This window comes from Malaya genurostris, chromosome 2 (genome assembly GCF_030247185.1).
Source record: "Malaya genurostris strain Urasoe2022 chromosome 2, Malgen_1.1, whole genome shotgun sequence".
In the NCBI taxonomy this organism is placed as follows: Eukaryota; Metazoa; Arthropoda; class Insecta; order Diptera; family Culicidae; genus Malaya; species Malaya genurostris.
This window is the reverse complement of record NC_080571.1, coordinates 143,072,363-143,099,330: the sequence shown is the minus strand read 5'-3', so window position 1 is coordinate 143,099,330 and position 26,968 is coordinate 143,072,363. Positions and strand designations below refer to the sequence as shown.

Below are 26,968 nucleotides of genomic sequence, written 5' to 3'. Positions count from 1 at the left end.
GACTTCGTCTTTAATTTCTGAATTTTTAAAAACTACCCTAATCGGGATTAGTGCACCTCCCGACCTACTGTTTGTGAATATTCTTGTTGACGATACAATGGAATCAGGATCAAGAGACACACCAAGAGTTGCAACTGTTTTTGAAACAATATCAGGCACATTCTCATTAGGAAGCATTGGAATACCGAATAACATCGCATTATTGCACGTTGCTTGCTTGTTAAATTTGTCGACATTTAGTTCTATTTTGTTGACTTTTCCGGTTAGTGATGCATTTGACTGTTTCAGGGACAAGATTTCTCGTTTCAGTTCTTCATTTTCTGCTCTTATGTTTTTGAAATCGGTTACAATGTTGTCAAATTTTGAGGACAAGAAATCTTGGGACGACTCAATTGCAGTGGTTATCTGTTTTACCTCCTTTCTGACACAGCTCATTTCATTTGCCACTGCATTCGAAACCTCCAATCGAACGCAGTTCATTTCTGAAGCCACCGCATTAGAAACTGTTCTCTCCAGTTTCTCCGCAAGTGCTGCGATCATGGACGTATTATCGCCTTTCATTTCCATTATTCGCTGATATGTAGCAGAACAATCAGACGAACAGAAATATGAGGATTCTCGAATGCGTCTAATGGCATTCCCAATTATGTTACGGCATTTGAAATGTGCACTCGAAAAACAATACAGGCACGTTATTATTTTATTTGCATCATTTTCTTTTTTGTTACATTCGACACAATAAATCTCATCGTCAGCCATAGTCGGATAAGATGAGCAAACCAAAAACAAAACAGAGATAGCGAATATACTCCGACTACGATATTTGGAAAATAAATGTGTTATGAGAGAAAATTAGTATATAAAAAATGGGATATTGGTATTGAGTTTGTTTACAACGGAAATAAATTACAGCTCACTACTACAAATACATACGTAAATATTGCAGAATGTCCTCAGATAAAGTACCTTCGCCACCGGCAATGGGAATGATAGTACCTACCTTGCACCTTGTGTCTTGTTACATACGCTAATCATATCATGCAAATCACGAGCCGCGCACTGATACAAATCCGAAGCAGTTGGCGAATATCCACACCTGCTTACGCCAGCTCAGCTAAAGCCAAGACTACAACCAGAACAGTATCAGCTGCCCACGATCTATTAGATGTATAGAAGTGCACAGTCAATACGCCCTATTGCAGATATCAACACCACAAAAAAACAATTACAGATCAGACACTACACACGTGTGCCAAGCGATTTGCACCACTTAAACCAAAGTTGTCAATCATTCAACCAGAGCCTAACACAGGGAAGGCCACAACGAAAATAGCCACATGCAACTGAGTATAGCTCTATTGAGACAAACACCACAGCGCGTTGATCAGAATGTTCTTCTGTGTACCGAATGGCTATACAGGCTAGAGGTACCAACACACCAAGGACCCTGTCGCGCAACAGAACTATGTGACACTAAGGATACAACAGCGATACAACAGCCGAATTTGGGCGCAATTCCCGGCACCAACACACCCCAACGAGCGGTAGCGAGACACATATAATGGCTGAAATAATCATGCAAGATTCACTTTTTCGAAACACTTATTATTTACTAAGCTGAAATATGAAATTTGACCAGCCAACACAATATTTCACAAGTAAACACTCTCAATACCACACTCTTACGAAAATTAAGACTCAAATCAAAGGAAAAACACTAAAAATTTAATCTTTTATGAGCAACGAAATTAAACGCGTATCAACCGCACAACAGTGTTGCCAATCATTTAATTTCATCAAAATTCGTCTCAATTATGTCATCGTGTGATAACACTTGGGTTGAAATATGCTCATATTTCAGTGAGACTTCATTTTCAATAGGACTCACAACGTTCAAATTAAAATTGTGTACACTCTCAATCGGCTGAGCAAGTTTTTGAGCTTTTTCGCCATTTGTAAGAAGTATTTGATTTCCTTCCTTGAGAGCAGGGATTGGTTTCTGAGGTTTCTTAAGAACCTTAGAAAGTTTCCAGAAAGGTTTAGAATATGGTTTAATTTTTTCAACTTCATTAGCGAAATTTTCATTTCGCAAAAGAGTAAATCTATGTTTAATTTCTTTTTGTAAATCCTTAACTATGTTTTTCATAGCAGGATCACGAGAACGTTGATATTGTCGTCGACGAACATTCTTCAACCGAATGTGCAGTTGAAGATTGTCATCGATGATAGGAGAATTTAATTTAGTTTGAGCTTTGGGAACTGAAAGATTTCGTGCTTCGATAATGTAATGATTCAAATTATCAATTGCTGTGTCGATGTCCGCAGAATTTTCTAAAATAGTTTCATGATCCACATGATTTTCAATGTGAGATCTGTAATCCAACCAATTAGCTCTTTGATAGTTGAACATAGAACTAATTGGATGAATTATAGCTTCGTTGGAAAGTCTGAATGTTACAGGAAGATGATCTGAGTCAAAGTCAGCATGTGTAATCGGTTCACTACAAATGTGACTTTGATCCGTTAGAACCAGATCAATTGTAGACGGGTTTTTCACGGAAGAGAAACAAGTAGGATTACTGGGATGAAGAACTGTGAAGTAACCAGCTGAGAGTTGATTATGAAGTATTTTACCATTACTGTTATTTTGCCTACAATTCCACTGTACATGCTTAGCATTTAAGTCCCCTATTTCGGAAAATTTAGATCGATATCTTGTGAGTTTTTGCAAATCGCCTTTAAAGAAATTTAATTGTTCGCCGGTGTATTGGAATGGCAAATATGCTCCAGCGATGAAATAAATTCCTTGAATGGTTTCAACTTCGATTCCCAAGCTTTCAATAACTTTAGTATTGAAAGAACGTAAAATTCGATGTTTAATTTGCCGTTGGACAAAAATGGCAACTCCACCACCCATTCCAGTAAACCTGTCAAATCGATGAACCACATAATGTGGATTATTTTTCAATTTGATATTTGGTTTAAGAAAAGTTTCTGTCACAATGGCAATATGGAATTTGTGAACTTCAAGAAAATTATAAAATTCATCTTCACTCGCTTTCAAAGATCGAGCATTCCAATTTAAAATATTGAAATGATTATTTAACATCACTGTTAAATTTTAAATTCATTATAATATTATTTGCAAATTTCCATCCGATTTGAAATGCTTCAAAAAGTGATGAAGTCGAATTCATTTAGATGATCATTTGAAAAAGTTGATCTTGTAGGTAGATCATTTTATTTTCAGTTATATCGCCTAAATCGACTTCATTTAAAGAAGCGAATGGCATTGAAGGAATATATATAGGTAGACTGCCATTAGAAGAAGATGGTTTGGCCTGTCTACCTATTAATAAATTGTTTTCGTTAGAAGATGGACTGCAAGGCGGTCCTGTGTTTTGATTATTTACATTAGAAGAAATAGGTGGTAGATTTCTACCTAATATACCAGCATAACTGACATTAGAAGAAGATGATGACGAGGTCGATCTACCTGTCAATAAATTGTTTTCGTTAGAAGACGAATTGGCAGGCGTACCTGTTTTTTGTTTTAAATTCGAAGAAATAGATGCCTTAGAAGAATTAGGCGTGGCATTTGTAACGGTTTTTTGATTTTCAGGTATGTTCTGTAAATTTAAGGTCGTTGATTTGATTTGTTGTCTAAGCGAACGAGCGTTTAAAATTTTTTCCCTGACAGGACATTTCAAATAATTGGATTTATGATTTCCATTGCAATTTGAACATGAAAATTTATCAGTGGTTTCATTCATTGGACAAACGTCTTTCGAATGCGATTTACCACAATTCAAACACCGTATATCCATATGACAATTTTTGGTTCCATGACCGAAGCCTTGGCAACGACGACATTGCGTTAAGTTTGCAATACGATTATGCCGTTTATAATGTTCCCAATGAATGTGGGAAATGAAACGTACTTTTTCTAAAGTTTTCAAATTGTTTACATCACTTCGATTGAAGTGTATTAGGTAAAGTTCATAGGAAATTCCAGAGCGTGGTTTAGAAGTACCATTCACTCTTTTTTTCATAACTATTACTTGGGAAGGGACAAAACCAAGCAATTCTTTGATTTAATTTTTAATTTCATCAATACTTTGATCATTTGATAAGCCTTTCAAGACAGTCTTGAAGGGTCTATCTGATTTTATATCATATGAAGAAATTTATGAAGTTTCTCGGACAAATATCGAATAAGTCGTTCGTAATCTTCCAATCCATCAACCAAGACTCGACATTCTCCTCTTCGTCCGATTTGAAATGAGACTTTTACTTCCGGGAGAAAAGTAGAAAGCTCAGTACGGAATGCTTTGAAGTCGGAAATCATCACCGTCACTGGTGGCATAGATTGTTGTTTCTTCCCAGAACAACAAGCGTCCATTTTGGGAATTTTTGAAGAATTTTCTTCTATGTCGCTACAATCGGATTCACGAAGAATCTCGTAAATATTGTTAGACGGCATAGGATCAACGGAAGGGAAATCCGTCCGTTGTCTTTTATTTTTACATTCAGATTCTATAAGATCGTGAATGCTATTAGAAAAATGTTGAATAACGGATTGTGATTTATTCCGTATTGAATTATTTTTAGCCTTAGGCTTGTCACCTTTCCGGTTGGACGCAGGCATTTTTGAAATGAATGGAATTTTGAAGTTTGAATAATAGTTCTTTGAATAGCTAGCCTTAAAAAAGGCTGATTAATTTCTTAGTTACTCTAATATCACTCTTTGTATCACTTAGTCACTCTAATATCACTCTTTGTATCACTTAGTCACTCTAATATCACTCTTTGTATAGCCTTGGCTGACTAATTGTTAGTCTTTAAAAAGACTGTTAGTGATTCAGGTAGCCTTGAAAAAGACTGAAGCCCTGAATCAATGAAACTCTAGGTAGCCAGAAAAAATTTCCAGGAGCCAAGAGCTATATGCGTGCGGTGCGAACGACTGTTCAACACCGACTGACAAAATACTTAATATTAAGTACTGTTCGCGCTTTAGAAGAGTTGCGTACAGGAAGTCAATTTTAGCAGACCCTGTCAGCTTGGAGCGAAATTAATCTTCAGTCCAGTAACGCCATCGCACGGCGTCAGATTCAACATAACAATTGTATGTGCGCGTATTATTCGTGCGTGCCAAACGAATTTGACCTTTCTCTCCCCTACTTCTATGTATGAGATTCAATGCGGACTCGCCTGAGGGTGCCATGCTCGCTAAAAAGGATGCTGCCAATGATTTGTTCGTGAAATGTGAGAGCTGGATATCTAGTTAATATAATGTCTTTGATTTTAGGTAAGATTTAATTAACGTATTTCTAACATAGCCTAAATATCTAATATCGATCGAATTATCGATATCGTGGTAATATCGATATTATCGATAAATATCGATAAGTTTCCCATCTCTACTTTATGCAAAATTCATCTCAGCGATGTCTACGAAATATTTAATTGTTGAGATCGACGCTTCACTGATCTTCCTGGCGTCTCACGCACACTCTCGACAACAGCAGCGATATTCTCGGTTGTGCGCACTGTTTTCGGCTTATCACGTGTTGGTTTATCAATAATAGTGCCAGTTTCACTCAAACTTTTCAAAAGAAAACGCACATACGGAGCTGACGTCCCCTCTTTTCTTCTCATTTTCATACGTAATTTTCGCACACTGCGGAATGTGATTACCATGATTTTTAAAGTAAAACTGCACTGTTTTCACGCGTTCTTCAAGCGTATACACAACCATTTTCGTTCAGTGGAAGAATAAAACTAAGTTTCTGTCCAATCAGAAGTGACATTAAGGTTACCAATGTCGAAATAACCGCTAGTTTAAAAAAAAAAGTTAGATGGCGGACCCTGTATAAGTAATATGAGAAAGGCATCATTACACCACTAGGTGGATTAGAAAAGGTTGTTATTTCAATATGGTACGTCGAATTTTCGAGATATGATTGTTTGAATTTTCGCGTTTACAAGAAAGAGCATTTTTTCAACAACATATGCTGTAAAATCTAATAAAGATACGAAAATTCGTCCAAACACGAAATGTGCGTCTATTCCTTAGCTTTCAAACAAGCTATTCTTTAAAATAACCTTTATAGTATTTTAATGAAAAATGTTAAAAGTCATGACCAATTAAAAAAAATCATAAGCAAATAAATTTGGGCCTAATATTTTTGCTTTTAATGTGGAACACATTTTTGTTATCTATATTGTGGTGCAAACTAGAAACTCAAGAATAATACACGTAGAAATTTGATCAGGTTTTGAATAATTACAGCTCAGTCAATTTTGTATCAATTATTAATATCATGTCACCATTTGATTGAAAATATTTCTACGTATTGATTTGAATGTTCATTGCCATGTATTTTTAATTGTATATCATTAAAATGTTGATTATTAGCTAGCAGTGTCCTATTTTGTCTGCAAAAAATCTCCGGCATACCGGATTTCCCTACCATAGACGGTTTTGAAGGAGTAAGCGATATATCAAAGGGAAAGCAGCGCTTTGATTGGTCAATCGATGCAAAAGCGAAGCTGTTGGAAGCACGCGAAGCTATAAATATAAGCAAAATTATAGTTACCGTTTCAGTCCTACACGTAGCTTGCTAGAGGTAGGTTGTTGCTAAACAGCAAGACAAAAAGTGCCGTAAAAAGATTTGACGCTTTAATTACTATGCTCTGATCTTGTGTCATGAAAGATTAGATGAAATCCCATATTATGTCGTTTCGCCTGAGAAAATGACAACTACCCCAGGGTAAATTTTGAGTGCATAAGATTAATTTCTTATTTATATAAGATGAACTCGATTGATAATGAGAAAAAGTTTATCGCTTCAACCGAAATCACAGATTGGTAGTAATGGTAAAGAAACGCTTTAAAAATAACTACTTGCATACAAAACTTGAACACAAGCTTGGCGAAAATAAGCTTAAATATCGATATCTGTATCGCAAGCTTGTATAAACATATAATTGCATACGTTTGGGCTATTGATGTAATTTCGTTGGCTAAAAAAACAAATACAAATCATGACAAATACAGTCTATATTGATTGGAAATATTTCTAAGTTTCGATTTGAATGTAACAATCCACGTATTTTCAATTATATACATTGAAATTTTGATTAATAGCGAGCAGTTACCTATTTTGTCATCTAAAGGCTAATACGCTATGCTGGCTTCCTGGATTTCCCTCACGGAGACGATGGTTTTGAAGAAGTAAGCGATCTATCAGGTGAGAAGCATCGCTCTGATTAGTCAATTTATGTAAAGGCGAAGCTGTAGGAAAGCACGCGAATGTAAGCGAAATTATAGCCAACTTTTCAGTATCACGTGTAACATGTCAGAGAAAGGTAGCTGCTAGACAACAAGACACAAAGTTCTATAAAACGATTTGAAGCTTAGATTGGTTTACTTTTATACTGTGTCATGCGAGTTTGGATGAAATGCTTTGTTATGTCGTTTGTCCCTGAGAAATCTGCAAGTATCCCAGGGTAAATTTTAAGTGCTTAGGATCAATTTCTAATTCAAAGAAATCGCAGAATGGTAGTAATGGTGAAAAACGTTATAAAAAAAAGTACGGTTATGTAATGTCAGAGACATAACTGGATGTCGTTAATACGAATAAAACTGACACAATTTCTTTACACTTTCGAATTCGAATTGATAGTTGATCGATTGTGTGAATTGCGAAACTTTCCCCCTTTTCATTATTAAAATTTTCAACGATTTTTGACGTCGATTATCTCATTTCGGATTTGCATATTTCATTGAAAGAAACTATTAAGATGCTGTACAGGATTCATTTCTGCCTTTCAGAAGGACCAAATTGTGGAATTCTCTACGATATTTAGCACAGTTCGGATCATTTTTCTCGAACGATTTTCGCACAGCGAAAAGTGCACGAAGCAAATCAAATTATTTTGGATTGTCACTAAACTGATGATTTCTACATTCAATTTGCAAAGAAGTAATCTTAATAGTTCTTTAGATAACATTTAGAGCCATTAGAACAGCTGATTTTATGTAATGTTCTGAACTTTTCGTTTCTTGTTTTCTTTCTCTCCAATGCAAACCATCATCAGCTGATGCAATCGTTCTTGCTTGAATTGAAACTATCTTTGCGTACAAACCGACACATCCGCTCGCAGTGCCAAATGATGCGAAACTGGTTTAACTATGACCTGAGCGTTTGAGTTTTTTAACTACGCAGAAGGTGCGCTCTCCGATGCCGCTGTTGGAATGCGTCTTCTCGCCCCGACGTCTGCTTTCATCCAACGCACAAGAAGAAATGATCGATTTTCTTTTTTTTTTGCATAAATATTTGTTTATTAATCTTATTTTTGTGTATTACATCAACATTTTACAGTACAAGTGTTTTGACCCTTTGGCCTTTCATCTTTGTTGTTCATACGATTCGTTATTAATATTAGGTGTTTTAGTTACTCTTGTTTTACATACTAATGTTTAATCATAATATTTATTTTAATTATTTATAAAATGTCTACCTACTTATAACTATCCCTAACCTAATACGTACAAATTTTGAATTATTTGTATTTCAGAGATTGAGCACCTCTCTTCAAATTTCGTGCATTATTGTTCGAATTTTTGTTCTAGTATATCCAGTGAGGCAATCTCATGTACTTCACTAGTCCTTGTCCAAGGGGGTAGATTTAGAATCATCTTTAAGATCTTACTTTGAATGCGTTGAAGCCTAAGTTTGTGTGTTCGTGCACAACCCCGCCAAACAGGGACTGCGTATTCAATTGCGGGGTAGATGATTTGTTTATAGACAGCCATCTGATTCTTCAGGCATAGTTTAGATGTTCTACAAATCAGCGGATACAAAGACCTAATGAGTATGCTGCATTTTTGAACGATTTTGTCAACATGTGACCTGAATATCAGATGTCTGTCAAAGGTGAGTCCTAGATAGATAACTTCATCGGACCATTGAATGACCTCATCACCGAATCGTATTCTGCATTCGTCTGATGGAACAAGTTTTGGAGATCTTGAATGTGGAAACAAGATGACCTGAGTTTTTGCTGCATTGATCACAATTTTCCAGTTTGTAAAATATTCCGTTAAAGCGTCCAGACCTGTCTGTAGTTTATTTTTCAGAGCATTAATGACACGACCTTTGTAAAGAATGGCAGTATCATCAGCAAATTGTGACAGAACACCACCATCTGGAAGAGGTGGGATGTCTGATGTGAAAATGTTGTATAGAATGGGACCTAGGATACTTCCCTGGGGTACACCAGCAGGAATAGTAAATCTTTCTGAAAGTGCATTATTCAGAGAAACCTGGAATGCTCTATCTGCAAGATAATTTTTGATAATTTTAACAAGATACATGGGAAAATTATAGCGATGCAGTTTGAACACCAGTCCATCGTGCCACACATTATCGAATGCCTTTTCAATATCCAATATTGCCATGGCAGTCGTTTTGGACACTGATTTGTTTTGCTGGATGACGTTGTTAACCCTTGAGAGCTTGTGGATGGTGGATCTTCCTTTCCGGAACCCAAACTGTTCTTCCAGAAATATATCCTGTTCATCTGCAAAAGCAAAAATTCGCCTTTGTATTGACTTTTCAAACAGCTTGGATAGGACAGAGAGTAAGCTGATGGGCCGATAGCTCTTGGAAAAGGAAGGATCTTTCCCCGGTTTCAAAACTGGGATAACTTTAGCTAACTTCCACATTGAAGGGAAGTAACCAAGCTCCCAGCACCTGTTAAAAAGTTTAGCTAAGAAGACAAATGAGCGAATACTCAAATGTTTCAGCTCAATGTTGAATGTGTTGTCGAAACCGGGGGCCTTCATATTTTTGGATTTTTTCACAAAAGCCATCAGCTCATTCGCAGTGACTCTACTTTCCTCAGGAACCAAGCTGTCTGATTGGTCAACCTCAGCTACGCTATCAGCAACGGCTCTTTCATATGGACTAACAATGTTGAGTCCTAAATTGTGAGAACACACAAACTGCTGGCCTAGCGCATTTGCCTTCTCTACTGGTGTGATTAAAGGTATTCCTTCAGCTGCATCCTGGGGTGACATCAGAGGAGGAATAGGCTTCCGTTTTTTCTTAAGCACCTTCGTTAAGGACCAAAAGGGCTTTGAATGTGGGAGAATTTCTCGAAGTTTTTGCTGGAAGTTCCTGTTGCGAAGCTCAGATATCCTTTCCTGAATTATCCTAGTTAAGTTGTTATAAGTAGTCTTCCTCTTTAGGATGCCAGTTCGTTGATACTGCCTCCGGTAGATATTCCGAAGTCGGATGAGTTTCTTGGTGACACTGTCGATTTGAAGAGAGGAACTCGGCATATGTTGTAGTGGAACCGTCCTATCACGAGCGACTGTGACTGAATGCTGGAAGGAAGATAGGGCCGCATCGATTTCCATCGGGGAATCTAGTGGAACATTGATATTAATAAGTTGGTCGGCGATTTGTTGAAATTGGACCCAATCGGTGCGATAATAGTTCCTCCGTGGTTGAATAGGCACTGTTTCTGGTGAAGATCCCAACGTCAATATTACTGGAGTGGTCAGAAGAGAGCTCGTAGAAGACAACCGGAGAGCTGTCTATGGCGATGTTGCTGATGAATATATCCAAAATGGAATGAACTCCCGATCTGGAAAGTCGCGTTGGTTGATCCGGAGCGAAGATGTTGTACTGTCCAGCTTCGTAATCTTCAGAAGTACGAATTCGTTTCGATTCTGTCTTTTGTTTCTCCACAGCTCATGCCGTGCGTTCAGGTCCCCAGCAATGATGAATTTGTTCTGTCGTCGAGTGAGCATAGCCAGATCTCGCTTCAATTATGCACACGTACCATCTCGAAGATTGGTTTGTTTGGGGCAGTACGCTGCAATGACGATGATGGGTCCCATCGTCGTTGTAATCTCAATTCCGATGGCTTCTATGAGTTTCAATTTAAAGGCTGACAGAAGCCTGTGCTGAATGGATCGTTTAATGGCAATGGCAACTCCCCCTCCTCTGGTAGTTGCCCTGTCGAGCCTGTGAATCCTGTAATTGGAAATAAAAATAGAAATTTCAGGTTTAAGATGAGTTTCAGTTAAAATAGCAATATCGGCATTCTTCTCTTGAAGAAAGTCGGACAATTCAGCAGTTTTGCTCCTGAGTGAGCAAGCATTCCAATTTACTATAACCAACTCATTATATTGCATATTCGATGATGAATTTGCCTAAGGCGTTGATTTGATCTAACCGCGTTCTGCAGTTTCGTAGTTTTGTTGTCATTGTTTCAAAAATGACGATCAGTTGTTCAGCAGAAAATAAATCACCAGAGTCATCCTTTGCTTGTGGTTGATTATTGCCCCATCCAGGAGGGATTTTTGAGGAAGATTCTTTTTGTGATCCAGCGGCTGAATCTTTTGGATTGCTGCGAGGAAGTGGCGGCAAATTCGGAATATCCCTCTTCGGTGGGAGCCGTGGGAAATTAACTTCATCCTTCTGTGGAACATTCTTGCGCGTTGATTGTTTGCGGGACGCCTGTTGTCGAATTTTTGTGAACTCAGCACGTTTGGGACACGATTTGCTAGTAGATGGATGGTCGCCATCACAGTTCACACATTTTACAGCGATGTCATCTAGTATGCAATCGTTGGTATTGTGTGGTTCGGCACATTTCCCGCACCGACTTTTCATGTGGCAATTCCTCGCTCCATGGCCGTAGTTCAAACAGTTCGTGCACTGTGTGACATCCCGATGTACCGGTTTATACTTTTGCCATTCGATGATTATGTGAAATAACGATTTAATCGTTTTCAGTTGACTCATGGTGATGGAGCCCTTCTCCAGATGAATCAGGTACAGTTGATCTCTAAACTTTTTGTCCGTATTATGGCGCTTCATTTTAAATACCATGGCGCTTCATTTTAAATACCATCAAAGGCTTTAGTCCAGCCTCCGACAGTGCCTGCTTTAGTTCGGCTTCCATCATGTCGGGTAGTCCTCGAAGTACAACCTTCATAGGTTTGTTGGCGGCAATATCGTGTGTGATGTATTCCGCTTTTGTCTGCTTCAGATAGCATTCCACTCCTTTGTAGTGGTTCAAAGCCAGAACAGTTATTTTGTAGCCTTCAGTACATAAACGGATTGTTGCCTGTAGTCCTTTGCTGATCAGTGTGTTGAAATCCGAGCGTAGAGTTGGTGGGAAGCCCTTCAGGTAGAAAGGCGGCATTTTTTCCTTCTTCTGCAGTTCCTCTTCGACATCTACTGGCAGATCAGCATATTGGTTTTTACTCAGCAAACGGTCGTTTACCTGTACATCACTTGGCTTCAGACGCTTAGCATCCTTTGGATCCTTCTCGGATCTATGGCGGTTTTTACCCATAGCTTGGGTAGGTAGACAACTGCGAATAAAAAATAAAACAAAATCGAAATTAGTCGTAGTAGGTTATTCGTCTATCCACATCGAGTGTTAGATGACGAATTGATCGATTTTCTTCCACGGTTTCCCTTTTATAACATTCAGTTGAAGATATGTGCCTGGTGCAAAGGTAAAGACTTTTCCGCGTTGTTTTAAAATTTTCTGAAAATTTAATTTTTGAGTTGTTTGTGGTTATCTCACACTGTTCAAAATATTACCCTAAATTCCTGATAATGTTTTTGATGAAATAGTGAAACAATTATGTTGCTGCCATTAATACAAGTCAAGATATTCACGATTAAGTTCTGCCCATTCTTCCATATGGGTAATTTTAAAAAGGCGCCCCATAGTAAAGTAAGTCGTATTCACGACAAAAAGGGCTGTATAGAGTACAGTAACGTAAAATTTCGCATAATTCTTTGGGAGTATTATTATGGTTCTAAAAAGAACCTATTGCAAAATTCTGGAATTAGGAACTGGACCTGAGTTCAAGATCAAAATTCAGAACTTAGAACAGTCTCAGAATTCAGTTGGATTTTAGTTCTAGAACTACAATTCCGAAACTGAAATCAGTTCCGGAATCTTTTTCCAGAATCCAGTTCAGCACACAGGCTCTGAATTCTAAACCCATATTCCGGAACTAAGCTCTGAAACTTGAAGACGATTTTCCGCCACGACCATCAAAATGGGTTATATAGAGTACAATAAAGAAAAATTTCGCATAATTCTTTGCGTATTATTATGGTTCTAAAAAGAACCGAATAGAAGGATTCTAGAATAAGGAACTGGGCCTGAGTTCAAGAACTAAATTTAGAACCAAGAACAGACTCAGAGATCAGTTGCAATTCAAAAACTATAATTTCTAAACTGTAATCAGTTCCGGAATATAATTCCAGAATCCAGTTTCAGCACGCAGGCTCTGAATTCTAAACCTATATTCCGAAACTATAATCTGAAACTTGAATACGACTTCTCGCTACGACTACCGAAAAGCAAATGAGAACTGTTCTCATTATTGACGACCACTGCGCTCCCGACGATTGAAGTCCAAATGAAACACAACCTAAGCGTTTGAAGCCATGCAAAAGGTCTGCTTCCATTGACGACTGCTCCACCTGACGATTGAAATCCAAATGAGAGCACGACCTGAGCGTTTGAGGTTTGGCACCACGCAAAAGGTCTGCTCTCATTATTAACAACTGCTGCGCTCCCGACGATTGAAGTCCAAAAGAAAACACGACCTAAGCGTTTGAGGCTTTATACCACGCAAAAGGTCTAACTACCTCAAAATCGTCGTCCTTGCGCGAAAAAGCCAAGCAAAAGTAAAGAGTTTTCCGCGTTGTTTTCAAAGTTTGAGAAAACTTAATATTTGAGTTGTTTGTGGTTATGTCACACTGTTCAAAATATTATCCTAAATTCTAATAATATTTTTGATGAAATGGTGAAAGAATTATGTTGATACCTTTAATACAAGTCGAGATATTCACGATTAAGTTCTGCCCATTCTCCCATATGGCTAATTTTGAAAAGGCACCCCATAGTGCAGTAAAGCGTATTCACGATAAAAGCATGCATGAAAAACTTGGCAAGCTTGGCGAAGAGAAGCTTAAATATCGAAATCCGTTACGCTTATCGGATTTGTAGTATTGAGTTTCTGTAAACAAGAAAAAAACAAATCTTAGAACAATTGCAACTGCTTAAAAACTGTATGTCGTCACTTTATTATTACACACGTTAATCCTTTGTCCTAATTATATTCGCTTCCTGCCTACACCACACAAAACATCATTTGCTTGCAAAATAATATATATATATATATATATATATATATATATATATATATATATATATATATATATATATATATATATATATATATATATATATATATATATATATATATATATATATATATATATATATATATATATATATATATATATATATATATATATATATATATATATTTATATATATATGTGTGTGTGTGCGTGTTTGTATTTATTATTATGTATTCCATTTTTTTCAGGTGTCTTTTCTTCAACCATTCAGTAATACATTATGGATTTTGGTGATGGTATCAGTACACGTTGTAGCGTTGGTTCTCTATTTATTGGACCGTTTCTCACCTTTTGGAAGATTTAAACTCACTACAAACGATGGAACTGAAGAAGACGCACTAAACTTGAGTTCTGCAATTTGGTTTGCTTGGGGGGTTCTGCTCAATAGCGGAATAGGTGAAGGTACTCCCAGAAGTTTTTCGGCGAGAGTTTTAGGTATTGTAATAGAATTCATTATTTTTCTTAGATATAAAACCGTTATTTTTTGTTGAATGCAGATGTGTCAAATTAATTGTGCAGATGTGTCAAGTTAATTGTGCAAACTCGAAAGTAAATTATAATCCGATTCCGTTAAACTTTATATTTAAATTTATGCTGGATTGTAAAAGGTGATTTTTTTGAGGTTAGGATTTTCATGCATTAGTATTTGCTCAGATTTTTTGAGGTTATGATTTTCATGCATTATTATTTGCTCAGTATGCTTTGACATTTCATCATGAATAGACTTACTAACGAGCAACGCTTGCAAATCATTGAATTTTATTATCAAAATCAGTGTTCGGTTCGAAATGTGTTTCGCGCTTTACGCCCGATTTATGGTCTACATAATCGACCAAGTGAGCTACGTAAATAAGCAAAATTGCCGCATTTGGAGTGAAGAGCAACCAGAAGCCGTTCAAGAACTGCCCATGCATCCCGAAAAATGCACTGTTTGGTGTGGTTTGTACGCTGGTGGAATCATTGGACCGTATTTTTTCAAAGATGCTGTTGGACGCAACGTTACAGTGAATGGCGATCGCTATCGTTCGATGCTAACAAACTTTTTGTTGCCAAAAATGGAAGAACTGAACTTGGTTGACATGTGGTTTCAACAAGATGGCGCTACATGCCACACAGCTCGCGATTCTATGGCCATTTTGAGGGAAAACTTCGGAGAACAATTCATCTCAAGAAATGGACCGGTAAGTTGGCCACCAAGATCATGCGATTTGACGCCTTTAGACTATTTTTTGTGGGGCTACGTCAAGTCTAAAGTCTACAGAAATAAGCCAGTAACTATTCCAGCTTTGGAAGACAACATTTCCGAAGAAATTCGGGCTATTCCGGCCGAAATGCTCGAAAAAGTTGCCCAAAATTGGACTTTCCGAATGGACCACCTAAGACGCAGCCGCGGTCAACATTTAAATGAAATTATCTTCAAAAAGTAAATGTCATGTACCAATCTAACGTTTAAAATAAAGAACCGATGAGATTTTGCAAATTTTATGCGTTTTATTGTTTAAAAAGTTCTCAAGCTCTTAAAAAATCACCCTGTAGTTTCAAACGCGTGCTTAAATTCAATAATATTTTTTAGTGCTTACTACATTTATTCGGCGTGTTATTTACAAAATCTTTTTTTTTTCGATTAAGTTGAGACGCTTCAATACCAAGTGTTTGGTCGGCATCCCCGCTGTTTTGTTGCCACACAGGGGCGAAGAAGAAGAGCGTTACTTCCAGTCGGTGTTGAACAGTCGTTCGCACCGCACGCATATAGCTCTTGGCTCCTGGAAAGTTTCATTGATTCAAGGCTTCAGTCTTTTTCAAGACTACCTGAATCACTAACAGTCTTTTTAAAGACTAACAATTAGTCAGCCTTTCTCAAGGCTATACAAAGAGTCATATTAGAGTGACTAAGTGATACAAAGAATGATATTAGAGTGACTAAGTGATACAAAGAGTGATATTAGAGTGACTAAGAAATTAATCAGCCTTTTTTAAGGCTAGCATTCAAAGAACTATTATTCAAACTTCAAAATTCCATTCATTTCAAAAATGCCTGCGTCCAACCGGAAAGGCGACAAGCCTAAGGCTAAAAATAATTCAATACGGAATAAATCACAATCCGTTATTCAACATTTTTCTAATAGCATTCACGATCTTATAGAATCTGAATGTAAAAATAAAAGACAACGGACGGATTTCCCTTCCGTTGATCCTATGCCGTCTAACAATATTTACGAGATTCTTCCTGAATCCGATTGTAGCGACATAGAAGAAAATTCTTCAAAAATTCCCAAAATGGACGCTTGTCGTTCTGGGAAGAAACAACAATCTATGCTACCAGTGACGGTGATGATTTCCGACTTCAAAGCATTCCGTACTGAGCTTTCTACTTTTCTCCCGGAAGTAAAAGTCTCATTTCAAATCGGACGAAAAGGAGAATGTCGAGTCTTGGTTGATGGATTGGAAGATTACGAACGTCTTATTCGATATTTGTCCGAGAAACTTCATAAATTTTATTCATATGATATAAAATCAGACAGACCCTTCAAGGCTGTCTTGAAAGGCTTATCAAATGATCAAAGTATTGATGAAATTAAAAATGAACTAAAAGAATTGCTTGGTTTTGCCCCTTCCCAAGTAATACTTATGAAAAAAGAGAGAATGGTACTTCTAAACCACGCTCTGGAATTTTCTATGAACCACGCCTAATTCTTCTAAGGCACCTATTTCTTCGAATTTAAAACAAAAAACAGGTACGCCTGCGAATTCGTCTTCTAACGAAAACAATTTATTGACAGGTAGATCGACCTCGTCATCATCTTTGTCTAATGTCAGTTATGCTGGTATATTAGGTAGGAATCTATCACCTATTTCTTCTAATGTAAATAATCAAAACACAGGACCGCCTTGCAGTTCATCTTCTAACGAAAACAATTTATTAATAGGTAGACCGGCCAAATCATCTTCTAATGGCAGTCTACCTACAAATATTCCTTCAATGCCATTGGCTTCTTTGAATGAAGTCGATTTAGGCGATATAACTGAAAATAAAATGATCTACCTACAAGATCAACTTTTTCAAATGATCATCCAAATGAATTCGACTTCATCACTTTTTGAAGCATTTCAAATCGGATGGAAAATTGCAAATAATATTATAATGAATTTAAAATTTAACAGTGATGTTAAATAATTATTTGAATATTTTAAATTGGAATGCTCGATCTTTGAAATCGAGTGAAGATGAATTTTATAATTTTCTCAAAGTTCACAAAATTCATATTGCCATTGTGACAGAAACTTTTCTTAAACCAAATGTCAAATTGAAAAGTAATCCACATTATGTGGTTCATCGATTTGACAGGTTTACTGGAATGGGTGGTGGAGTTGCCATTTTTGTCCAACGCAAATTAAACATCGAATTTTACCTTCTTTCAATACTAAAGCTATCATTCAGTAAAAACCATTCAAGCGAAGAGGTTGTGTTTCGATTGTACTGGCTCGTGAGTTAACGGCTGCTACCGAGACAATTCGAAGCTTCAGGTAGTTAAACTGCTCATAGCAAACGCAATATTCGGGGCGTTTCCCGACTGGAAAGCTAGCAACGAAGGCCATCCCGTTCATACGCACAGAGGTGTAGAGACACAGAGGTGCGAGAGCATAGAAGTGACGAGTCACAGAGGTGCCATCGCATAAAGGTGCGAAGACGAAGGGGTGCAAAGGCACAGAGGTGCTAAAGCAACCCAGTGCTGATCTACCAGGTACCAGAATTTGTAGGATTAAAAGAGACGGCATATATCGCGAGGTGCTACACTGCAAGCATCGCATTTGATCGCCACCAAGAGCAAAAGCACTGTACCTGGGGTCAGGTACAGGCAGCACAGCAAGTGCAGTGGTGTCCACAACGACGGCAGAGCAACTGAGATAGCAGTAAACGACAAAAGACTGCCAATTGGAAACAGCAGAAGACTGCCAATTGGAAATCGTTGGAAGAGCTTCACGTCGTTCTTCACGATAAAGGAACAGAGACATCAGCTACAAGGTAGATTTAATTTAATTTATTTTTTATTTCTTATATCTGAAATTTTATTAAACATAAGTTTTTATTTTGGTATTACTAATTTACAAAAAAATTAATGTAATGGATGATCTCATGGAAGATCATCCGAATCCGATTCCGGATACTAGTAAGAGTTTAAATACTCCGAGGGCTAAACATTATCCACAGGGTACCACTGGGCCATGGATAGTCTATCTTCAAAAAAAAAGAAAAGATTTTGAACTTGATGCAAATTACAAAGGATTTGCCATCACATTTCTCTGAAGTTAAAGAAATCTGTAAGGTTAATAGAGATAAAATTCGAGTTGTTGTTAACGACTTGAAACAGGCAAACGATATTGTAACCTGTAAATTATTTGCTATTGAATATCGAGTTTACATTCCATCGAAGGAGGTAGAAATTGACGGTGTTGTGACTGAAGCAAGTCTGACAGCAGATGATTTACTTAAAAATGGAGTTGGCCGTTTTAAAAACTCCATGCTTGAGGGAGTTAAGATACTCGAGTGCAAACAATTGTACTCAGCATCTATTGTCGATGGAAAAAAGACTTATCGTCCCTCAGATTCGTTTCGCGTAACATTTGCCGGATATGCATTGCCTAGCCATGTCTATATCGATAAAATTCGTCTTCCTGTTCGGCTTTTCGTACCGCATGTTATGAATTGCACGAACTGTAAAAAATTCAGACATACAGCTACTTACTGTAGTAATAAGTCCAAATGTATCAAATGTCAAGGGCCTCATAAGGATAATCTTTGCGATAAAGATGTTGAAAATTGTGTTTATTGTGGGGAAAGTCCTCATGATGATCTTTCAGTGTGCGCTGCATTTAAGCTGCGTAAAGACAAAATGAAGCTTTTTTTAAAAGCACGGTCTAAGCGCACATATGCAGAAATGCTCAAAACGGTCATACATGTCTCCCCTTTGGAAACCGAAAACGGTTTTTCAAATCTTGCGGAGCCAGAGGAATCTGACTCTGACGGAAATAGTGAAGATACCTCGTTTGTCACTCCTCAAGGGTCTGTTAAGAGGAGATTACCAAACCATAAAATACCAAAAAAGACACCTAAAATTACACCTTCAAAAAAAGATCCCCGTATTAAAGCTAAAAAGCCAAATTTAAAACCAAAAACTGTGCCTCCTGGTTTGTCAAATTCACAATCCAATCCAGGAACTAGCTCAAGAAAAGACAATAATCCAGTGGGCTCTATTTCACATTCACCAACAGGATTACTGAAATTTTCGGAAATTGTAGAATGGATTTTCGCTGCATTCAATATTTCTGAACCTCTAAAGACCATCATAACAGCATTCCTTCCAATAGCTAGAACTTTTTTGAAACAGTTATCAGCTCAATGGCCAGCTCTTTCAGGTTTAGTATCATTTGATGGATAATTTATCATCCGCCGCAAATGATTCAATCACTGTCCTGCAGTGGAATTGTCGAAGCATCATGCCAAAACTTGATTCATTTAAAGTTTTGTTGCATAGTCAAAAATGTGATGTATTTGCTTTGTGCGAAACATGGCTTACATCAAACATAGCCTTAAATTTTAATGACTTTAACATTATACGTCTCGATAGAGACTCCCCGTATGGTGGAGTGCTTTTAGGAATTAAGAAATGTTATTCCTTTTATAGATTAAACATTCCTTCGACTTCTAGTATAGAAGTTGTTGCTTGTCAAATAAACATTAAAGGAAAGGACATTTGCATTGCTTCGGTATATATTCCTCCAAGAGCTCAAGTTGGACAACGACAGCTTAATGAAATTGTCGAAGCCCTTCCTGCTACACGTTTGATTTAGGAGATTTCAATTCGCACGGAATGATGTGGGGTTCCGTTTACAATGATAGCAGATCATCTCTAATATATAATATTTGCGACAATTTTAGCATGACGGTACTAAATATGGGTAGCATGACACGGATCCCAAGACCTCCTGCACGTCCAAGTGCATTAGATTTATCTCTTTGTTCGACTTCAATTCGACTAGATTGCACCTGGAAAGTATTTCCTGATTTACATGGTAGCGATCATTTACCAATCATCATCTCAATTAGCAGTAATAAAGGCATTGCTAATTCAGTTAATATTCCATATGATTTGACAATAAATATTGACTGGATTAAGTACCAAAGTAATATTTCAAGTGTCTTAACTTCAATGGAAGAGCTCCCCCCACTTGAAGAATATGACTTCCTCGTTTGTTCGATTCTGGAGGCCGCAGAACAAGCCCAAACCAAACGATTTCTTGGTCCATCGTCTAACAGAAGGCCTCCAAACCCTTGGTGGGACAAAGAGTGTTCAGATGCTAAGCACGCGAAACAAAATGCTTTCAAGACGTTTTTAAAACGAGGAGGAGGAACTCCTCAGAATTTTGAAAATTTCTTGACTTTAGAAACCAAGTACAAGAGCATACTTCGGGCCAAGAAATGTAGCTATTGGAGACATTTTGTCGATGGTTTGTCAAGAGAAACCTCAATGAGCACTCTTTGGAATACGACCAGACGAATGAGGAATCGTAACGTAGGAAATGAGAGTGAGGAATACTCGAACCGATGGATATTTGATTTTGCGAGGAAAGTTTGTCCCGATTCTGTTCCTACGCATAGAATTATAAGGGAATCTTTTCCAAATAATGGTTCCATTGGTAGCCCCTTTTCAATGATGGATTTTTCCATAGCACTCATGTCTTGTAACAATAACGCTCCTGGGTTGGACAGAATTAAATTCAACTTGGTGAAGAATCTGCCCGACCTCGCAAAAAGACGTTTGTTGGAATTGTTTAACAAGTTTCTTGAGCAAAATAGTGTTCCACCTGATTGGAGGCAAGTGAAAGTTATCGCCATTCAAAAGCCGGGGAAACCAGCTTCCAATCACAACTCATATAGACCCACTGCGATGTTGTCCTGCATGAGAAAATTGTTCGAAAAAATTATTCTACGACGTCTCGACACTTGGGTCGAGACGAACGGTTTGTTGTCAGATACTCAGTTTGGCTTCCGTAGAAATAAAGGGACGAATGATTGCCTTGCATTACTTTCGTCTGACATCCAAATTGCCTTCGCTCAAAAGCAACAAATGGCATCTGTATTTTTAGACATTAAAGGAGCATTTGATTCAGTTTCCATTGATGTTCTTTCAGACAAGCTCCACCAACATGGACTTCCACCGGTTATAAATAATTATTTGCACAACCTTTTGCAACATTCAGAATTATCTACATGGGTCTACCGCAAGGCTCATGCCTCAGTCCGCTCCTTTATAATTTTTACGTGAATGACATTGACAGCTGTCTAGTAACCCCATGTACACTAAGACAATTGGCAGATGATGGCGTAGTTTCAGTTACTGGACCCAAAGCTATTGATCTGCAAAAACCATTGCAAGATACCTTAGATAACTTGTCCGTTTGGGCTGTTCATCTGGGTATCGAATTCTCTGCGGAGAAAACAGAGCTGGTCGTCTTTTCAAGAAAGCATGATCCCGCGCAGCTTCAGCTTCATATGATGGGAAGAATGATCCAACAGGTTTTGACTTTCAAATACCTTGGGGTGTGGTTTGATTCCAAATGCACGTGGGGAGGACACATTAGGTTTCTGATAACAAAATGCCAACAAAGAGTAAATTTTCTTCGAACAATAACAGGATCTTGGTGGGGTGCTCATCCGGAAGATCTAATAAAATTGTATCAGACAACGATACTTTCAGTGATGGAATATGGATGCGTTTGCTTTCGTTCCGCTGCAAACTCTTATATTATCAAACTGGAGTGAATTCAGTATCGTTGTTTGCGAATTGCTTTAGGGTACATGCATTCGACACATACAATGAGTCTTGAAGTTCTGGCGGGAGTTCTTCCATTGAAAGATCGTTTTTGGGAGCTTTCATCGCGACTGCTAATAAGATGTGAGGTACTGAATCCCCTGGTTATTAATAACTTCGAAAGGCTAGTTGAGCTTCAATCTCAAACAAGATTCATGACAGTATATTTTAACCATATGTCACAGGAAATCAACCCTTCAAGATATATTCCTATCCGTGTCAGCCTCCTAAATGTCCCTGACTCAACTTTATTTTTCGACACATCTATGCAGCGCGAAGTGCGTGGAATCCCGGAACACCTACGCTCGATGGAAATCCCAAAAATATTTACAAGTAAGTTCAGGCATATTGACTCTGAGAAAATATTTTACACGGACGGATCACGAATTGAAGAGGCTACTGGGTTTGGTATATTCAACAATAATGTTACGGTCTCATTTAGGCTTCAAGAACCTGCATCTGTTTATATAGCAGAGTTAGCAGCAGTTCATTATAGCTTGAGTGTAATCGTCACATTATCTCCAAACCATTATTTTCTTTTCATAGATAGTCTAAGTGCAATTGAAGCTATTCGCTCAAACGCCGCTTGCAAAAATGAACCTTTTTTCTTGGCCTAAATAAAACAGTGCCTGAACGTCATATTGAATAATAATTATCAAATCACAATAGTTTGGGTTCCGGCTCATTGCTCCAATCCAGGCAATGAAAGAGCCGATATTTTAGCCAAACGTGGTGCTATTGAGGGTGAAATTTATGAGAGACCGATTGCTTTCAACGAATTCTATAGCGCGTCTCGCCAAAGAACACTTGCCAGCTGGCAAGCTTCTTGGGAAAAAGATGATCTGGGTCGGTGGATGCACTCAATTATTCCTAAAATATCGACAAAGGCATGGTTCAGGAGACTGGATGTGAGTAGAGATTTCATTCGTGTGATGTCCAGACTCATGTCCAAACTAGATGCACATCTCCTTCGAATTGGACTTTCCGAGACTAATAATTGTGCTTGCGGCGAAGGTTACCGCGATATTGACCATGTTGTTTGGACATACGTGGAGTTTCGTGATGTCAGATCTCAACTAATAAATTCCTTGCGTACCCAAGGTAGACTATCCAATGTCCCAGTTCGCGACATTCTTGCTTGTCGTGACCTTCCATACATGAAACTTCTTTATCATTTCATTAAATCCATTGGAGTTCCAATTTAAATTTTATTTTATGTTAGACTGTTTTCTCTTCCATGAGTTCAACCAATAGCCAACTATAGGATATTGAATATAAGTGGTGAACTGATACAAACAATCCTGAAATAGTTATAAGATCATGTACAAAATAAATGTATTTTATTTAATGTAATTTAAAATAGCAACTCGCTTGATAAAAACAGTGTTTAGATTAACTAATGAGTACCAACATACTAATATGATATTCGAAATGTATTAGGTTTAAACTACTATGTATTGTGGATGCCACGGCGAAGAAAACCTTATGTATATTGCCTATGAAATAAACGTATTTATGAAAAAAAATACTAAAGCTATTGAAAGCTTGGGAATCGAAGTTGAAACCATTCATGGAATTTATTTTATCGCTGGAGCATATTTGCCATTCCAATGCACCGGAGAACAATTAAATTTCTTTAAAGGCGATTTGCAAAAACTCACAAGATATCGACCGAAATTTTTCGTAATAGGGGACTTAAATGCTAAGCATGTCCAGTGGAATTGTAGACAAAATAACAGTAATGGTAAAATTCTTCATAATCAACTCTCAGCTGGTTACTTCACAGTTCTTCATCCCAGTAATCCTACTTGTTTCTCTTCCGTGAAAAACCCGTCTACAATTGATCTTGTTCTAACGGATCAAAGTAACATTCGTAGCGAACCGATTACACATGCTGACTTTGCCACAGATCATCTGCCTGTAACATTCAGACTTTCCAACGAAGCTATAATTATTCCAATTAGTTCTATGTTCAACTATCATAGAGCTAATTGGTTGGATTACAGATCTCACATTGAAAATCATGTGGATCATGAAACTATTTTAGAAAGTTCTGCGGACATCGACACAGCAATTGATAATTTGAATCATTACATTATCGAAGCACGAAATCTTTCAGTTCCAAAAGCTCAAACTAAATTAAATTCTCTTATCATCGATGACAATCTTCAACTGCTCATTCGGTTGAAGATTGTTCGTCGACGACAATATCAACGTTCTCGTGACCCTGCTATGAAAAACATAGTTAAGGATTTACAAAAAGAAATTATACATAGATTTACTCTTTTGTGAAATGAAAATATCGCTAAAGAAGTTGAACAAATTAAACCATATTCTGAACCTTTCTGGAAACTTTCTAAGGTTCTTAAGAAACCTCAGAAACCAATTCCTGCTCTCAAGGAAGAAAATCAAATACTTCTTACAAATGGCGAAAAAGCTCAAAAACTTGCTCAGCAGTTCGAGAATGTACACAATTTTAATTTGAACGTTGTGAGTCCTATTGAAAATGAAGTCTCACTGAAATATGAGCATATTTCAACCCAAATGTTATCACACGATGACATTATTGAGACGAATTTTGATGAAATTAAATCAATTATTAGGAAACTCAAAAACATGAAGGCTCCTGGTAATGATGGAATTTTTAATATTCTTATTAAAAATCTTCCCAATGTTGCCTTGAGACTCCTGGTTGAAATTTTCAACAAGTGTTTTTCATTAGCTTACTTCCCAAAAAGATAGAAAAACGCTAAAGTAATTCCTATATTGAAACCTGATAAAAATCCAGCAGAAACATCAAGTTATCTACCAATTAGCTTACTTTCTTCTATCAGTAAACTTTTTGAAAAAATTATCTTGTTGAGAATGATGTCTCATGATGAATTCATAAACGAGAATTCAATTTTTCAGTTACTGGACCCAAAGCTATTGATCTGCAAAAACCATTGCAAGATACCTTAGATAACTTGTCCGTTTGGGCTGTTCATCTGGGTATCGAATTCTCTGCGGAGAAAACAGAGCTGGTCGTCTTTTCAAGAAAGCATGATCCCGCGCAGCTTCAGCTTCATATGATGGGAAGAATGATCCAACAGGTTTTGACTTTCAAATACCTTGGGGTGTGGTTTGATTCCAAATGCACGTGGGGAGGACACATTAGGTTTCTGATAACAAAATGCCAACAAAGAGTAAATTTTCTTCGAACAATAACAGGATCTTGGTGGGGTGCTCATCCGGAAGATCTAATAAAATTGTATCAGACAACGATACTTTCAGTGATGGAATATGGATGCGTTTGCTTTCGTTCCGCTGCAAACTCTTATATTATCAAACTGGAGTGAATTCAGTATCGTTGTTTGCGAATTGCTTTAGGGTACATGCATTCGACACATACAATGAGTCTTGAAGTTCTGGCGGGAGTTCTTCCATTGAAAGATCGTTTTTGGGAGCTTTCATCGCGACTGCTAATAAGATGTGAGGTACTGAATCCCCTGGTTATTAATAACTTCGAAAGGCTAGTTGAGCTTCAATCTCAAACAAGATTCATGACAGTATATTTTAACCATATGTCACAGGAAATCAACCCTTCAAGATATATTCCTATCCGTGTCAGCCTCCTAAATGTCCCTGACTCAACTTTATTTTTCGACACATCTATGCAGCGCGAAGTGCGTGGAATCCCGGAACACCTACGCTCGATGGAAATCCCAAAAATATTTACAAGTAAGTTCAGGCATATTGACTCTGAGAAAATATTTTACACGGACGGATCACGAATTGAAGAGGCTACTGGGTTTGGTATATTCAACAATAATGTTACGGTCTCATTTAGGCTTCAAGAACCTGCATCTGTTTATATAGCAGAATTAGCAGCAGTTCATTATAGCTTGAGTGTAATCGTCACATTATCTCCAAACCATTATTTTCTTTTCATAGATAGTCTAAGTGCAATTGAAGCTATTCGCTCAAACGCCGCTTGCAAAAATGAACCTTTTTTCTTGGCCTAAATAAAACAGTGCCTGAACGTCATATTGAATAATAATTATCAAATCACAATAGTTTGGGTTCCGGCTCATTGCTCCAATCCAGGCAATGAAAGAGCCGATATTTTAGCCAAACGTGGTGCTATTGAGGGTGAAATTTATGAGAGACCGATTGCTTTCAACGAATTCTATAGCGCGTCTCGCCAAAGAACACTTGCCAGCTGGCAAGCTTCTTGGGAAAAAGATGATCTGGGTCGGTGGATGCACTCAATTATTCCTAAAATATCGACAAAGGCATGGTTCAGGAGACTGGATGTGAGTAGAGATTTCATTCGTGTGATGTCCAGACTCATGTCCAAACTAGATGCACATCTCCTTCGAATTGGACTTTCCGAGACTAATAATTGTGCTTGCGGCGAAGGTTACCGCGATATTGACCATGTTGTTTGGACATACGTGGAGTTTCGTGATGTCAGATCTCAACTAATAAATTCCTTGCGTACCCAAGGTAGACTATCCAATGTCCCAGTTCGCGACATTCTTGCTTGTCGTGACCTTCCATACATGAAACTTCTTTATCATTTCATTAAATCCATTGGAGTTCCAATTTAAATTTTATTTTATGTTAGACTGTTTTCTCTTCCATGAGTTCAACCAATAGCCAACTATAGGATATTGAATATAAGTGGTGAACTGATACAAACAATCCTGAAATAGTTATAAGATCATGTACAAAATAAATGTATTTTATTTAATGTAATTTAAAATAGCAACTCGCTTGATAAAAACAGTGTTTAGATTAACTAATGAGTACCAACATACTAATATGATATTCGAAATGTATTAGGTTTAAACTACT

At 37.5% G+C, this 26,968-nt stretch overlaps 1 protein-coding gene across 5 annotated transcripts in view; it reads left to right on the top strand.

Moving 5' to 3' along the window:
* The window catches only part of LOC131429963 (glutamate [NMDA] receptor subunit 1), a 641,009-nt gene that overhangs the window by 569,748 nt on the left and 44,293 nt on the right, over positions 1 to 26,968 (top strand). For all 5 annotated transcript variants that reach the window (XM_058594515.1, XM_058594513.1, XM_058594512.1 and 2 more), the window contains one exon: positions 14,447 to 14,693. In XM_058594515.1, coding sequence (XP_058450498.1) covers positions 14,447 to 14,693 — 247 coding nt within the window. The remainder of the gene's footprint in view (positions 1 to 14,446; positions 14,694 to 26,968) is intronic.